Here is a 17,908-nt window from a genome sequence, read left to right as displayed (position 1 = left end):
AAAAAATCGTAATAGTTGATGGTGATGTGTCTAGAGTTGACGATAGCAAATACAGTGTTTAGGAAGTCAAGTATAAGTACACATGGGAGAGGGTGGTGGATGGAAGGGTGGTAGATAGAGCATTAATGGACTATATAGTGGTAACCAGGAGTATAATAGGAAGAGTTAAGGATGTACATGTTCTAAGGGGAGAGAATGGGGGAATATCAGATAATTTTTTGGTGGAAGGTAAGTTGAGAGTGGAGGATAGATGGAAAAAGAGGGAAAAGACAGGAGGTAGCGAGGTGCTTAAAGTGAACTGCTTAAATGAGAAGGAATACAAGAAGCTGAGAGAGGAATGGGAGAGATGACCCATCATCCAGGAAGAGCCAAGATGGAGGAAAGGGGCTGGATGGGAGTGTTTTTTGTTTTGTTTTTTTCCTTTGTTTTTTGGCTACCTCCCTTTTAAAGGGGGAAAAAAGCCTCTGGTATATGTATGTATATAGTGGCTGTGTCCTTTGGCTTGTAAGGGGGGAAAGGGCCTTTGGCATATATGCATGTACATTATATTATATATATATATATATATATATACATATATATATATATACACACTTTTTTTTCTAAATATTCCCTGCTGAAATAGGAGTGAGTCTTCTATGACTATGAAGACAACCTGTTCATGGTAGAACCAAACACTTGGTGCTATGCTGTTGAGGTAGAATAAAAGGCAAAATAAGAATGAAGATTTAATATCCACCATTATTACTGCCTTTCCACATGGCAACATTAGCATACCTCACCATATACAATATGATGGGTTTCAAACTCGTATGCATTACAATTTTTTCTCATCTTTCGTGCCAAATTTCAAAAAAGAAATTATAATTGCAACAAAGAAAAAAAAAAGAAAAAAAAAAGAAGAAAAAAAAAGAAGATATGTTGTTGGTCATTATGAGCAATGAACAAGCAGACTCATTAGCTGTCTCAGAGGTTATGTTTTTTGTACAATTCTTCGATTTCTGTGACATCTCCTGCTGAGCCAAGGAAGATTGGGACTCTCTGATGAATTTCAGTTGGCTTGATGTCTGTAAAAAGAGGTAAAATTTTAGACTTACTGGAAATGGGGCTATTTTGGGAATTACTTTTAATGATAACTGTTGCCTAAGATTCATTGACTGGAAACCTACAGACCCACAGTGGCTGGTAATAGTCTTTGAGCCCTTTAGAAAATATCTTGGGAAAGAAAATTGGGACTGTCTGTTTTGTATTACTGCGAGACAGTTTCCATGTCACCAGCTTGAATTATGAGGAGGCAGGGGACAATCGCTGGTCATCAGCTCTCCTTGTGTGAAAAGGTGAAGGAAATACAATTTACATAAACACAGCAAAGGAAACATGGACTGGAAGTGAAGCATTTATTCCTAACGTTTCTTCTATTGACTTTGAGAAAGTCAATAGGCGAAACGTCAGGAATAAACGCTTCACTTCCAGTCCATGTTTCCTTTCCCGTGTTTATGCAACTTGTTCACATGGATTTTCAAATAAAATTTAAACTCTAAACTGATCCTCAGCTTGGTCTGGGGATCGTATCATCCCCTCAAGGATGAAGCTGTAAACACAGTGATGGGTTTTGAAGATTTATAATGGGGAGATGATTTGATTTCTCTCTTCCAGAATCACTATAAGCAGGTGCTCATTGTTGGCCCGAGGCAACAAGAGATATTCTAATCAGAACTTAAGTGCTAAGTGTCCATAAAGAAACCCTGCAAAAAGATACTTACCCAGAATAGGGATCTTCCCATTTATAGCCTTGCCACCTGCTTGTTCCATCACAAAAGCCATTGGGTTACACTCATAAAGAAGACGTAGCTGTAAATTGTGATAAAAAGAAAAAATACATTATATATATATGGGTGTGTGTATATATATTTATATATATACATCATGACTGCTTAAATGAAAAAAGGGGGAGTACAAAAAGAAGCTGAGAGAGGAGTGGGAGTGAAGGATAGAGAAGAACTAGAAATGGAGGAGGAATGGGGATGGTTCAAGAAGGGAGTCACAAGATGTGCAAAGATGGTATGTGGAACAAAGAGGATAGAAGGAAATTGAAGGAAGGATTGTGAGTAGTGGGATGAGGAAGCAAAGAAGGTTATAGAAAAGAAGAAGCAAGCATTCACATATTACTTGCAAAATAGGATGAGAGAATCATATGAGAGGTACAAAGAATAGAGAAGTAAAGCATAAAATAAATGAGGCAAAGAGGAGAGCAGATGTGAAATGGGGTAAGACTAAGACAGAAAATTTTGAGAGTAATAAAAAGATGTTTTGGAAAGAAATTACAAGAGGAAGAGGAGGCAAATAAAGTAGAGAAAAAATGGTAAAATGTGTAGATGGAGAGATGAAAATGGAAGAGAAGGCAATAAGAGGAGGATGGGCAGAGTATTTTAGGGAGTTCCTAAATGTGAAGGAGGATAGGGAGGGAAAGGTAGTTGCAGTGGTGCTAAGAACATGGCCATGATGAGTGAGGAAAATGTAGGAGAAATATGGAAAGACGAGGCGAAGGCAGTTGTTAAGATGATAAGAACTGGTAAGGCATCTGGGTTGAATGTCTCAAAAAAGGAGGTACAGTGATGATGGACTGGCTGGTGACGTTATTTTAATGTTTAAGACAGGGCTGAGTGCTGGGGGACTGGAGAAGTGCCTGTATAGTTCCACTTTACAAGGGAAAAGGTGACAAGTGTGAGTAGTAGTTTCAGAGGGATCAGTTTGTTAAGTGTAGTTGGGAAGGCTTATAGAAGGGTCTTGATTGAGAGGATCTGGAGAGGAACAGTGTGGGTTTTGGACAGGTAGGTGGTGTATGGATCATATTTTTGTAGTATGACATATGTGAGAAAGCTATAGGAAAAGGTAAGGGTGTAAGGGTGTGGGTATGTGTGTGGGTATTTACCTAGTTGTATTTTATGGGAAGGGGAGCTATGCTCGTGGCGACCCGTTTTTGTATCTCACAAGATCAAGTTTGTTATTAAATTTTTGTATGGTGTTTGCACACTATTTTTTCATCCAGTTTGTTCCAGATATCTATCACTCTGTGTGGGAAGCTGTTCTTTTTCAGGTCTCTTCTGTAGCTGTCCTTTTTGAGTTTCATTACATGTCCTCCTGTTTTTCCTCTGTCCCATTTTAATAAGTCCTCCCTATTAAGGAGTTCCTTGCCTTTCATAATCCTGTAGATGGCTAGTAGGCCCCCTCATTCTCTTCTTTGTTCCAGTGTTGGCAATTCCAGTTCATCCAGTCTTTGCCCATATGTCAAGTTTGAAAGTGCTGGAGCCATCTTTGTCATTACTCTTTGTATTCTTACTAATTTTCTTATATTCTTTTTTGTACTGGGTGACCATATCAGTGCTGCATATTCCAGTTTTGGCCTTATCAGTGTTTGTAATATTTCTTTTTATCATTTCCTTATCCAGGTATTCAAAAGCCACTTTTATTGATCTCAACAAATTGTACGTTTCTCCAACTATTTTATCTATATGTGGAAGGCAGAGGTGGAAGGAGTGAATGGATGGATGGGGTAAAAGGGGCATTACAAAAGAGAGGAATGTCCGTTTAGAAAGGACGGGAGAGGACAGAAGATAGGGGTGAATGGACAAGGGTTGTGTATGGATGATGCTGTGATGCATGAGGTGGAATGGGTAGGGGATGGGGGGTGAGGGAGTATGTATGAGAAATAAATTGATGCAGCCCTAAGGGATTTCTCCCCATCTTCTCCTTTTCTGTATGAAGGGACGGAAAGGGAGGGGTCACTGATTTATTGTAATGGCCTTGCTGTGGATGTCCTGTGTCCTGTGACACTGCTTCTGACACAGGGCAGTGGGCAAGATGCAAGGATGACCCATCATCCAGGAGGTGCCATGATGACAGGAAGGGAGGAGGGTGGAGGGGAGTGGAATATGTAGGGGATGGAATGGGTGGGAGTGGTTTCTATGCCTTTTTCTTTTTGGCTACCCCCTGTGTAAGGGGGAAAAAGCCTTTGGTATATGTATGTATGTGTATCTGACGAGAGGTCTTTGGTGATGATTACTCCCAGGTCCCTTTCAGAATTTACTTTCTTTACTTCTTTTTCGTCAATTTTATACTGTCCTGATATTCTATTCTTTCTTTTCCCAATTCTTATTATACTGCATTTCTTGATATTGAATTCTACTTCCCATCTTTTGCTCTACTCTGAGACTTTGTTCAGATCATTCTGTAACAATTCAGTCTATTTCAGAGCTTATCCTCTGCATCATCTGCAAAGAAATTCATGTAACATTCAATTCTTTCGTCCATGTCATTCATATATATATAGCAAACATTATCGGAGCTAACACTGACTCCTGTGGGACGCCACTATTCATTTCTTCCCATTTTGAATATTTGTCTCTGTGCACTACTCTCATTTTTCTTCCATGTAAGAAATCCTCCATCCAATTCAACAGTTTTCCATGTATGCCTCCTATTGTTTCCAGTTTATTTAGTAAATTTCTATGTGGTATCTTATCAAATGCCTTTTGTAAGTCCAGGAAGGCACTGATAATGCCAAAAATGAAATATGCAGTGATGATATGGTCACCCGGTACAAAAAAGAATATAAAGAAAATCAGAAAGAATACAAAGAGCAATGACAAAGATGGCCCCAACACTTTCAAACCTGATATATGGACAAAGATTGGCCGAACTGGAATTGCCGACCCTGGAACAAATAAGAAAACAAGGAGATCTAATAACCATCTACAGGATTATGAAAGGAAAGGAACGCCTTGATAGAGAGGACTTATTAAAGTGGAACAGAGGAAAACAAGGGGACATGCGATGAAACTTGAAAAGGACAGCTACAGAAGAGACCTGAAAAAGAACAGCTTCCCACACAGAGTGATAGTGTGTGCAAACACCATGCAAGAATTTAAGAACAAACTTGATCTTGCGAGATACAAAAATGGGTCACCACGAGTATAGCTCCCCTTCCCATAAAATACAACTAGGTAAATACACACACACACAAGAGTCTCCTACAAGTGAGACCTGGGGCAATACTAATAAATTTTGTTTATTTTATATGTAATGGCAAAGAAACTTAATCAACAAAGAGGGTAATATTTGAAAAGCACATCTTCCTTAATCTCACCTTTCCCTTGGGAGCATCAGCAGTAGCTGGGTACATAAAGATGCCACCATATTTGAGTGTTCTGTGCACGTCTGCTACCATAGAACCGATGTAGCGAGCACCAGCTTTTTTTGCCTGCAAGAAAAACTTTTATAAATCTATTTATAATAGCAGAGGATTTTTTTCCCATTTTCAGATGGTACTTTAAATTCCCCCTGAAGGTTGCATACTAGGCTACACATCTCTGACTATGTCTCCGTATTTTGAGAGACTTACGAAGACAGCTTCTCCTAATAAATTTGAACATTCATCTTATTGTCCATGTTTACCTTTTTCCCTTGAACATATTCGGCTACTGCTGGGTCCCATAAATTAGCATAGCCTTCATTTAAGCTGTAGATTTTGCCTTTGTCCTTGACACGCATGTTGGGATCAGTAAGCACAAATTCACCAATGCTCTGTTAAAAGTAAAAAATGTCATCAGAAGGGGCACTGGGTCCTGATATCAAATATCAACCAAGTTTAAAGAATAAAAATAAATTAATTCTTAATGTATTCAAACAAAAAATAAACACACCCTAACTTATACACGGGTTTAGCTATATCTTTAAGATGATGACTTACGGGATCTAACATGAAGCCATTGACGCCATTACCAGTAGAAAGAACCATCATGGTAGCAGAACCATAGAGAGCATATCCAGCAGCTACCAGGCTACGACCTGGCTGGAGAGCATCATCTACACTAGGCTCATTATCCGTGTTTTTCCTGTAAGTTAAAATCAGATCATATCAGTATGTTTACGTGACCTTGCTAGTTCTACAACATGTCTGGGTTCTTCCCAGAGCTGTCAAAGTAGGTTCCATTTACTGAACGAATATAATAAAAAATGTTTCAAATGAATGTTAGGCACACTAGCGTATCATTTCCAGGAACCATGAACAAATCAAATCCACAAGAAAAGAAAAAAAGAATAGAAAACAGAAGTGGATGGAGGGAACTTAAGGGGAAGACCAAGAATGAAGTAGATAGATGGGGCAAAGGGGTCACTGGTAACAAGAGGATTGTCTGTTATGTTACAAAGAGTGCAGAAGATAGGAATGAATGAAGTGTGGTTCTGTGCAGTACCCCAATGGATACCATCTTGAACTAATGAACAGGAGATTGTGAGTTAAATCTGCATGGCCAGCTGCAAGCTTCCTGCGTTGGTTCTCAACAGCCCTGTTCAGGCAGGGAAATGACCCAATGGTGGCCTTTGAAAAAGAAAAGTCCCACTGCATGGGAATGGGAATGGGATGTTATGGTAAGTTTGAGAAGAGTGGTTATAAATGGGTGAGGAAATGACATGGCCTGAAGGGATACTATTCTTGTCTGCTCTGTATATTTCTCAGCTGGATGAGGGGTGGAGTTTACCACATAATAAAACAGTGGGGGTAAACCAGTTCTGGCTGTTGAGCCCTTTATGTAGGTGTTGTGGCTTGTTGCACTGCCTCTGACCAAAGCAGTATGGTAGGGAATAGGGTTTCAAAATGGACAAATATAATTCACACATTATTTCTTATGAGAAAAATTTACCTCATATTCAAATAATTTTGTATTCAAATGACTGAAATTAAGTTTGAATATAGAGATTCGACAGTACATACCTAAAACATCTTCTTCCTCTTACAAAAAGGTGGCTAAGTCAAAAAACACACCCATACACACTCATTCAACTACCCCTCCCATCTCAGTATCTGGGGTTGGAGAGTTGCCCCGTACTTTATCACACTGCTTGTGTAAAAGGCAATGCAGAAAAGCACAGTTCTTTCACACTAAGGCCCAAGACCTGAAGCTGGTTTACTTCAAATCAGCTCATTATATGGTGCATCCCCCTTCATCCACTTGATATCTTGAAAGATAAGAAAAACATCTATTTGACCCATGTCATTCCTTCATCCATCCACAATCTCCCTCCATTTAATATCTTTTGCATTCTTTCTTTCCTGCTCAATAGACATTCCATGTGCACTCAAAAGTCACTTTCACCCTTTCCATCCATCCATCTCATTTTCCATCTTCACAAGCTCCCTCTACCTACTACTTTCTACAATCTCCTTGCTAATTTTTCCTAATTCCTTCTTTCAATATGTCTAAGCCACTCCAGCACTCTCTGATCTACGCTACATACATAATATTATTTACCTGTAGATGGCAAATATAGATCCAATAGATACAAGACAGTCAATGTTGGAAGATCCATCTAGAGGGTCAAAGCAGACAACATACTTTCCTTGATGGTCTTTTTCCACCTGTAATAAGTGTCAGGCATAAATTTATCCATTCTACATTATCTCATATCAAGTTATATATTCAGTCTTTCTTTACAGCATTGTTCTCAACAATCATGAAAGTATACACTTTACAAATAATAAATAAAGCAGTGGAAATAATGGAATGTGCCAAAACCACCCCAAAATGACATTTGTATACAGAAAAATCCTTCCCATTTAACATCACATGAAAAAGCTATGTAAACAGATCTATGCAAAAACCATGAACTCTATTACAACAGACTACTGTACATAAAAAAAGAAAATAATAATGATAAAAATAATAACAAATAAATAAATCAATTACACCTTCAATATAATACCCAAACTCCTACAACCTACCACCTGTACTATATAACAAATACATAATAAAAAAAAAACATGCATAAATTCATTGCAAGAGAATTGAGACAACAGACTGACTGAGAATTATACTGTAGTTATTTTACTGGACTAATCCTACCATGTACAATACTTACCTCAATTACTGTTTTGTTCTCCTCAGAGACCAGAAGACAAGTAGTGTATGAGGATCGGAGCATGTTGATGAACAAGTCATTAGAAAGTACATCCAACTTCTTCACTTCCTCTCCTTGTACATTTACATCACCTGCCATACCATACCTACAATACATAAATAAAAGAAATCAGTGACATACTAACCAACCCATTATCATATGACAGTTATAAACAAGATAGGGGGATATTGTATATATAAGAATTAATCGAAGAAACACTCATTTCTGCATCAGAAAGCCCTACAAATATATAATAGAACAACTCTGATGCGGTTTCAGAAATTATATCACAATTATCCCTTCAGTATGGTGATGCCTTCATCAAACTTCAGTCTGGTAGATGATGCTATTCACCTGAGGAGTGTCACCATAATTTACTTGAATGATATACATAATGATTAAAATTACATCCTGTATCAAAATATTTCCCAGGATATACTGTTTTATTGGTGTAAATATATGCACAAAGATTTTATCCCCCTATCCCATTACAGATACACATCCTAACAAACTGAAGAAAAATCTTGAGTGGAGTGGGATTCTATTTTATTGATAATTAAATTTTAAGAACAGTCCCAGCACCCAGGAGTATGGGAAGCCCAGAAGCAATATCCCTGGATTGGTGTTATTTATTAATGATGTCCTACCTACTATATGGTAAGAGAAGTAATTTAAGCCAAAACATCAGTCATTACTCATTGACAAATACAAAAGCAGGCTGAATTTTTAGCAGCTGGGGCACACGTCTGCACTCTGATAAAGCGATGGCTGGTACAATATATTATTGATAATAATGACTGCAGTCCTGCAGATAAAACTAGAACAATAATAAAAATATGAAAGATAACGATCATTATAATGAGTAACGATAGTATTACCAAATACGTTAACCTAACATGAAAATCTACACAAATCTAACAAAACGCTAAAAATACATAGTTTTACATTTTTTCTCGAGGTTAAATGACAGTCGTCTTTTTTAAACATCAAATTATTCCAACCTCCATTTGTAGAGGAACTCGTTTCAGACGTGAGTCACGCCCTCTAGACACGTCTCGTCTAATTCACAGTTGCAATTATAATCTCCATTATGGTCCTTCAAAATGAAAATTCTGGTGCAACGAATTAGTCATCACAAAATTTTCTCAAACTCAGCCTCGATACATGTCTTGGTGCGTGCAAAAGGCGTCCTCATGGCAGCCACAAAACCACAACTTTCAACGAGTTTTCGCCAGCATTTGTTATTTTACAATATTTTGTCAAAAATTATTAAACAATATTGTACATAATTACGTGCACATCACAGCGCATGCGCAAATGATGTGCACGTTGCACGATAGTAGTAGTAGTAGCATTGATTATAAGTCATGACAAAATGCTTAAAGTAGCTAAAGTCCACAAAAATTCATAACAATAACGGTTTTGCGGCTGTCATCAGCATGCGATCGCAATTGCAGTTGGACCAGGCTGCGCCGCGATACGGATACGACAACTCGACAAGAAGGCATGAGGAAGCAATAGCTGCCGACATTTCGAGGGAATGCAACACGCGGTATGTGTGGCTTTACGCGGAGGTTAGCTGATGATCTCGCCAGTCTTCTAATCCCTCTTTTAAACGTTATTTGCAACACGATTACTAACGGAACAGCCTTTAAAAAGGAGAATGTGCACGCCCATGGAATCTAGATTATTTCATTACCAGACTCTGACCAGAAGTTTTCACAATTTTCTTTTCATCTTCAATAAGATATACAAAATATTAGACTTCATGAGTCTCATTTTAACTTCTACATCAGTTTTTCTTTTCTTTTTCTTTTGTTTTACCTATTTTCTGCCGTCCAGAACAGACTGAAAAAGAAATACGAAGTTGGATACGAGTTGCCAAAAACATGAAAAAAAATAATTACGGCTATTGATGTAAAAATGGCATCCCTGTAACAGCTCACAGTAATTCTAAGCCAAATACTTTGAGTTACACGCCATTTCCACCTTCAAAGTTTCTTTAGTTTATTGTTCCTAAATAATCTAACTTTCTCCGGTGGTTGTAACCTATTACACAAATGAAATTACTAAGTGGCTAAAGGTTTGAAACCATTATCAAGCTCTACCGAATGATCATTTCGTAAATAAACTTTCCCATACTGCCTGAATGTTGTAATATCATGGTAGGCTACAATTGATGTGCACATCGCCACCCGATGTTCGCTACCATCTTTAATCTTATCAGTCACAATGCACTCCAAGGTCTCCTTTTTATACAAAAACAATAAGATAAGTTCAATCGATATCCTATAATGATGAATAAACGCCAAAACAAAATAATAGATATATAAACGAGTAAATAAAACAAGCACGAATATAAGTATGCGTTCCTAAGTCAACAGATTCAATATACGATGTAGAAATTGGGATTTAAAAATTACAGCTCTGTATTTTTAAATGCTCTTACCCAAACTACAAACGAGCCTACTAGCACATACTACATCTCGTGTAGCTTGGTCCCTATGCACTGTGTTTATTCAAACTAAAATTCAGTTTCGTAAGTTAGATAATGAAACAAGTAAATGTGTGGCCCTGGCAACATCATGTATTTATGCAAGCAGTCCCCGCAGTATTGTTATTCAAGATACTACATCCAATGTCAGAGAAATAGTTCTTCCACATGGCTTGGCAACAGCATCAGCCACTCCTTACGACGAATGGCAATGATTGGCCGGAACACTTGCGAGGCCTCCGCTCATTGGCTACATTCATGGGTGTGCGAAGGCTGGGCCTTGGAGTGTGACAACTGTTTTCTTACTTCGTACGTACACTTGTGCAGCACTTACCATTTTCCTGCAAAACATGTTTGCATCTGGCATTATAAAATATATGCGTCATCGAGCTGACGAGGTTAAGATGTATAAGCTTTTACAATCCGGAATTTGTCCTTCATCTAAAAAAAAAACTCCCCACTAAATTGAGATTAAAATGTACATTAGTAATACATTATTCGTTCTTTTTTCTCTTTTTTTTTTTTTTAGCTATGACGACGTGTTTATTGTTTAATTCTGGTTAACGCCGAATAATTCCACTCAGCTTGGGGAACATTAGTTGTAAAAGCTGAAAACCCACTATAAAATACTTTCAGCTCCAAAGTAAGCTGTAGTTTACAGCTAACAGGCTTGGATGGTACCGTCGGCATGATATTGACTACGTGTTAAGATATACGACACAGCAACAGACAACTGGGTCGTGTTTTTGGGTTTTGCTATTTCGGCTCACTAGTTGGCCTTCGCAATCTCTGTTGTTTTTGTTACAACTACTGCTGCTGCTGCTACTACTACCACTACTGCCATTATTATTACTACCATCCATAAGGAAAAGAAATGAGGGGGGGGGGCGAATGGGAGTGGAATATGTGGGGATGAAATATGTGGGAGGGGATTTACGCCTTTGACTTTGGCTACCTCCCTTGTAAGGAGGAAAAGTCCTTGGTATATGTTCTACCATTATCATTATTGTTACAATTATTATCATTATTACTATAATAAAGTTTACATTATTATTCTCAATACTATTACCATTATTATTACTGACTTCACCAGCTCTTATTCTTATCGTACTATCGTCGAAAGAAGTTTCATAGTATATGTATAATGATGTGGCTAATTGGGAGTTTGCTCGTACTGATACATAACATATTCATTTACTGTGGGTCTACTCGGGTCTCATTTGGGTACTTCGTGTATTTGCGTGATGGAAATAAGCGCTAAAGACATTTTCAGTAAAATCGGTTGCCAATAGGAATTTGTAGTTTTCACCTTAGTGATTTTTTTTTACCTCGTTCTACCTATAGAGATCCCTACATAAAAACCACGCGACAGATTATGTAACTATTTATCGACATCTTGGGTTGCCACAGAAATATTTTTCAATAATTGACGATGTTATGGTCATTCAAATACAACTTTTCACCACATCTGAACTTCCAGCCAGGTGTAGGCTACGTATGTTACACCTGCGCAGTGACGTACTTCAAACGTGTCCGCCTACACTGGCACAGGGAACTACTAGGACATTACAATATTCTCCCACTTCGCTGAGCATAACCTGACGTTAACCAGGATCAATAATTAAAACGTGTCTGATAGTCACCTTAGTGACCAATACCCGAGCTGAACAAAACTACAGAACGTCAGCAGTCGGGGATCAGTTTTTGAAGTCTTGTTCACGAGCTGTCGAAGCTTTTTGTTTGTGTTGAATATGGCATTTTAACGGGGTTCATCATGATACAATTGCCAAGCTCATACTTACAGTTTAGCAATTCCAGCTTTCCTGACGGCTGACGATATAGCCTTAACAGCCGTTTGGATGCAAACGAGCAGGTTGGTGAGATCGCCCGTAGCATGGGGGACTTTCTTCTGCTCAGCCAGGACATGCCTGGTTAGAGTCATGCAGTTGGTATCAATAGCCTGGCCGGAACTCATTTTGGTGATGGCGTCGCGAAAGCTGGACTACAGGAAAGACACGACTAGGGATTCGCTCCAGCCACTGCTTGTTCTCCGGACGGTGGGCGAGGAGACGAGAGACCGCAGGGGCGTCAGCTGCGGCTGTGAGTACCGAGGTTCGCGGAAAAAGTGTCGTACGCATCAACACTTTTTTTTTTTTATATAACCAACAAAAGAAAAACCACTTATACCAACTTGAACATAACACTTGTAGTAAAAAGTAGCCCGGCCGACAAATCAAGGAGAGATGTTGTTTCCGTGTGTTTCTACTTATGGTATATACTCTGCACGTATTTTCTTTTTCCTTTGAACTCGGACCATGGTGATAACACGTCAGGACAAACCTGAAATGTCACATATTACATCGTAGTTATAACACTTGTATTCAAATACTGCCTCTAAACAGGTAGAGGAAACCTATAACCTACAGTTTCTCGTTGCTGATTCGCGCCTCGCAAGTATTACCGTACACTCAAGGTCAATACTTTGAGCGCACCCCTCCAAGCCACAATATCTCTCGTACACAGGTTCTGTAACCACAATATCACGAAGAGTGCAGACAGCACGCCCCATTCCGGGCGAACACTAGCGTGCAAGCCTACTGGTTATACCAACAACTACTACACCTAGTTTATTACAAGTAGATAACATTTTCCCAAGTAATTACGGATATTGGATCTACCATGACTATATAACGAAATTTCGTGTTATTGAAAACTGATTTCTGATCATCAAGTGAGCTTTCATATCTACCATTATAGTACTTTCCATAGTAACTACTATCATGTGTGATTAAATTCTATTTTCTCTAAATTTGCTAAGAACACCAAGGATGACATTCCATTATACATGACTACAGAATTTGCAAAGTTCACAGTAAAAAGTTTAACCAAATCATGTTTCTTCTGTACCTACAGGTACTTATATGAGTGTTTTGGCTGCTGCTAAGCTATCTTTTTACGTCGAAAAAAACAGGGTTGATGACGAATCTACTGCTACTATTACTTGACATGCACAGTGACTTCAAACAATTAAGTTACATGCGTTACAATTGACTATCGATGTTCATCTAAACCTAGCTTTCCTCCTCCACCTCCTTTCCTCATCCATCAAGTGCTACACTCGGGGCTAATTCCTACGGTAGGCCTAAACCCGACTCGCTCGCTCCTCAAAACTTCCACTACTGCATATATTGTATTCTGAAGATTGACCCTCACTTTTGCACCTCTATGTACTCTAAAGCCTTATCCCAACTCCTCCAATCACCATCATTTACTTGCCAGTTTTATCACCAATAGGCCCTTTGTGACGTTGTCATCACAACATGACCAAGTAGTTTCAGTGAAAATATAACATATATCTTACACTTGAATGGCGGCTTGATCACACGTGCGAGTATGCTCGATTGTAACTTTATGTTGTCTATATTCGTCGGAAAAACTCATTATCCACTTGCATCGGGTTGGGAGTTACTATTACGCTGTTGATATAGGAATTTGCGAATATCATCTACGGTAGAATTGAAAAGTGGAGCTTAGTACAGAATAATAACTAATACCTGAATTTCAAACTGACTCTCTTACGCTGAACGCAGATCATGCCTCTTTCTAAAGTATTTCGAACAAGAGATATTTACATTATATTCAAACCAATTCAGCATTATACATTGTCATGTAATGTAAAGGGCAGAAGTTGAAAATAACCGTGTTTTCCTCACGTCAAAGGCTAAAGGTACAAGTCTTGAAATTTTAAATGGTAGTGGCAGCACGCTAGCTAGGAATGCTGCTTGTTTTGGCCACTGCTTAAGTAGAAACGACTTCGGTTACAATATTCTAAATATCCGTATGAACATTTTAACAATATTTATGTTTAACTTCTCTTAGTTCGTCATTCAGCTTCTCACTATTTGACGCAAGAGTAATTTGACATTTGGAAAATCGAAAAACAAAAGATCGTAACCAAATCAGTTTCTAATTAAAAGTATAAAAAGCAAGCAAATGCCTAGTGTGCCACAACCTGTAGTGTTTTTCAAAAGCAGCGACAAAATATAATTGCTTGAATACAAAGTGCAATGTTAATTACTATTTACATGATTTCAGATATGCTTGTTATTTACGTCATCACCAATGAAGAGCATTCGCCTTGCATCACTTTTACGCCGACGGCAGTCTCCATGTTTCCCCAGTGAAATTCTCAGGCAGCCAACCTTCCCATTCTGAGCAGCTCTTGTTATGTGAGTATCTTCTTATCTCTTCCACCGAAGGTTATCTCATGTGGAGATAACGTTGTGGAGTGGGGATAACATCAGGGAAACGTGCCACAAACCCACATAGCATTAAGTCTTCACGAATTATGCTGCTAACCGGCCTTGGTAGTCTCACTGAGCAGTCGTTGGTTTAAATACAAAGCCATATCAGTGATACAATATAAAATTCCATTTTATTTCATTTATCGTTATTTTGTTTTATTCAATTTAATTTATACATTCGTTTATTTACTCACTGATTAATTCATTTATCATTTTATCTATTTATTCATTTGTAAACCAAACGTTGAGAAGTCTCTTCAAGTCGCAGTTAGTGTCATGTCTCACTACCGTAGAGCACGCCGGAAAGTGCAAATGGCTTGGATATCGATAATACTATATACTCTGGGCGAATCCATAACACCACCAGCCATGTCATTCCTGCTAAGAACTTCCTGACGTGAACCACTACTGTCATGCACTACGCTACCAAAGTATGTGAAGCTTTCTAAGACCTGAATGTCCTTGCTACATGCATGGACAGACTTAACTATGTAATCCAGAAAGCCCCCAAACGACCGGTCCTTGGACTTGATCCAGGACAACTGGAGACCGCATGATCTCGCCTCACTGTGTAGTGACTCGAGGACCGCAATCGAGACCTCTAACGACTCTGCAAGAATTACATTATCGGCAAAGACGAGGTCGGTGATCCAAGTGTTGCCAATGAACAACTCTGTCCAGTATTCAGCCTATGTAGGTGTTGAAAAATGTCGGAGGGAGTACCCCTCCCTCTCTTAGGAAAGACATCGGACACGGCTAGACATCAGACCATAAGTTTTCGCCGGAATCCCACGAATCTACAAAAGATCCCAAACCACCTGAAGATGAACTGAATCAAACGTCATCTTGAGATCAACATGGGCTGGAATCTACCTCTACTGAGACTCACGTCAGTGTTTCGGTGCGCTAGGATCCGATCAACCGTTGCCTTGTCGGGCGTGAACCCGGAGCGCTTGGGTATTTGGCATTTCAGTAGATGGAAGCAAACTTGAGCTAGCAGCAGATGGGCGATCATTTTGCCCAAGAGATTGAGCAATGTAATACCAATAATTGTTGAAGTGCTGCAGGTCCCCTTACCTTGACTATTTAACCTGGGACGAGCATATCTTTTTACTGAAAACCTCCACTTCCGCATACCTAATCAAACTTGACATGAGGAACAGGTCACCTGACCCTCCTTCATCTCCACTTTGTTCTCAATTGCTCAGAATTACATTATGGATACCAAGTATATCCATGGTCTTTGAATGACATCGTGGAGACTGAGAATCATTATGTAGAACATCCTGTACTTCCATCCCACCAATTTCATGCTTAACTCCATCAGTTCTTATTTCCTTCAATTCTCTGATTGGCAAATCCAGTCATACAATATTGTACCTCCCGCATCCATCTCCTTGGCCCCTACCCTATCTGCATGCTTTCCCTTCATAGTATACTTATCTTCCTATGCTAGGGTGTTATTATCTCTCATCTACCGGCCTTACTTCAGCCCTGACCATTGCATCTTCTTTCATTTTGCCTTCCAATCTTTTTATGTTCATTTTTTATTAACACTTGACTACACACTTTCCTGACGTTCACGTTTACATAAATGGGTCAAAATTACCTGAAAGTACTATCTCACAAACACAGTTTCCCATTTGTCACCTCCACCCTTACTGCTAATCTATAAGCCCCACTGGATTACAAAGGCGGAGCATACCGACAGGAGACCTTTTGATCCATATCTAGGTCGGATGCGAAAAAAAAAATCATATTAATAATAAAATAATAAATAAAAACTCATCTCCATGGAGGACTCACAGTGCAGCGATGCCGGCTTTTCTCACTGCATTGGCGATACACTTGATGGCAGTCTGAATGCCGGCAAGAAGCTGCGACAGTTCACCGGTGGCGTGTGGATGTTTCTTCTGTTCCATCAGAATGAAACGGCTGAGTGTCATGCAGTTGGTGTCCAGCTCGGAGCGCTGCACCTGGTTCGCCATCTTGACTTTGGAGAGAGGCCACACACTGCAACAACAGATTTTTTTTTGTTTTTTACAGAAAAATTAATGGTATTGGGGGAAGCCTACCGTAAATGTTGGTAGTGGCTTTATTACTATACTAATGCATGATACCATCTTAAGATTTTAGGAAGCATCAACCCTCAATGTGATGTTGGTCTTTAAGCTGTGGCAATAGTTCAGTGTTTTTACCTAAAGTGTATCCTTGTATATACTGTAAGAATAATTTTCACTTTGGTTGTTCAGTTTTATTGAAAATTAATAAATAAATAAATTAAAATAGTGAAGAAAATTCTTAGTCACAAGAGGCTGCCAATTGATCCATTTATCTATCTAAAAACCATACTTACACAATCACACGAAAAAGGGCTCGTGCCGGACTACACTAATCCTCAGTCAGTGACCTATATATGCTGCATTGGACAATCTCAGTACAATGTTGCAGCAACCCTGACACTCTGTGTCCTCAGAGGTTACGGAATCCTCTTTGGGTGTCAAGATGACACGTTGACTGGTCCGAGGATGAATGCAGGGATGGATCCTCCCTTGAAACGAACTGATGTCAATGTTTTTTTTTTTTTTTTTTTTTTTTTTCTCCTCTCTCCAAAAGACTACCACCAAACAAGTAGGTTTTCTCGTTCTTGGCTGCTGGCTAAGGAAAGTTTGAGCCCAGATCCCCGCCTCTTGTCGAATTTTGGGAGTGATACCTTGAATCAGTAATAGTAGACTTAGAGAACACATCGAAAGGCATAATTTAATTCGCGATACACAGCATGGTTTCTCCAAGGGTAAGTCATGTGTGACTAATCTTCTATCATTTTACACTAAAGTATATAAGGCATCAGATAACAATGATAATTACGTTGTTATTTACCTTGACTTTAGCAAACGTTCGATAAGGTGCCACACCAAAGACTACTAAATAAAATCAAAGCCCATGGCATAGGAGGAAAAGTGTTAGAATGGATTAGAGCTTGGATTAGAAACGGAAAACAGCGGGTCACCATAAATGGAGTAAATCTAGGTGGGGCAATGTTACTAGTGGGGTCCCCCAGGGCTCGATTTTGGGTCCCTTGTTCATTGTTTACATAAACAACTTAGACGATGGTATAAATAGTGATGTTAGCAAGTTTACGGACGACACTAAA

The 17,908-nt window shown here is 39.0% G+C and overlaps 1 protein-coding gene and 1 long non-coding RNA gene across 3 annotated transcripts in view; one reads left to right on the top strand and one right to left on the bottom strand.

The window, feature by feature from the left end:
* Positions 1-715: 715 nt before the first annotated feature.
* Positions 716-17,908, bottom strand: part of fbp (fructose-1,6-bisphosphatase) — a 21,424-nt gene continuing 4,231 nt past the window's right edge. Inside the window, exons 2-9 of one of the 2 annotated variants that reach the window (XM_076190086.1) lie at positions 16,561-16,767; positions 7,918-8,062; positions 7,311-7,417; positions 5,750-5,894; positions 5,455-5,583; positions 5,147-5,260; positions 1,764-1,851; positions 716-1,067 (exon numbers count right to left, since the gene is read on the bottom strand). In XM_076190086.1, coding sequence (XP_076046201.1) covers positions 967-1,067; positions 1,764-1,851; positions 5,147-5,260; positions 5,455-5,583; positions 5,750-5,894; positions 7,311-7,417; positions 7,918-8,062; positions 16,561-16,742 — 1,011 coding nt within the window. In that variant the 5' untranslated portion in view covers positions 16,743-16,767 and the 3' untranslated portion in view covers positions 716-966. Of the gene's footprint in view, positions 1,068-1,763; positions 1,852-5,146; positions 5,261-5,454; positions 5,584-5,749; positions 5,895-7,310; positions 7,418-7,917; positions 8,063-12,252; positions 12,544-16,560; positions 16,768-17,908 lie in introns of those variants that run through there. The other variant, XM_076190087.1, reaches the window with a different exon arrangement.
* Positions 14,539-17,908, top strand: part of LOC143028258 (uncharacterized) — an 18,637-nt gene continuing 15,267 nt past the window's right edge. The window contains exon 1 of the long non-coding RNA XR_012966711.1: positions 14,539-14,679. This is a non-coding gene — a long non-coding RNA (uncharacterized LOC143028258). The remainder of the gene's footprint in view (positions 14,680-17,908) is intronic.

The sequence above is a fragment of the Oratosquilla oratoria genome, chromosome 9, assembly GCF_046742065.1.
Source record: "Oratosquilla oratoria isolate Oo_2021 chromosome 9, ASM4674206v1, whole genome shotgun sequence".
Lineage (NCBI taxonomy): Eukaryota > Metazoa > Arthropoda > Malacostraca > Stomatopoda > Squillidae > Oratosquilla > Oratosquilla oratoria.
Note: the sequence above shows the minus strand (reverse complement) of the source record. Positions and strands in the feature narration are given on the sequence as shown.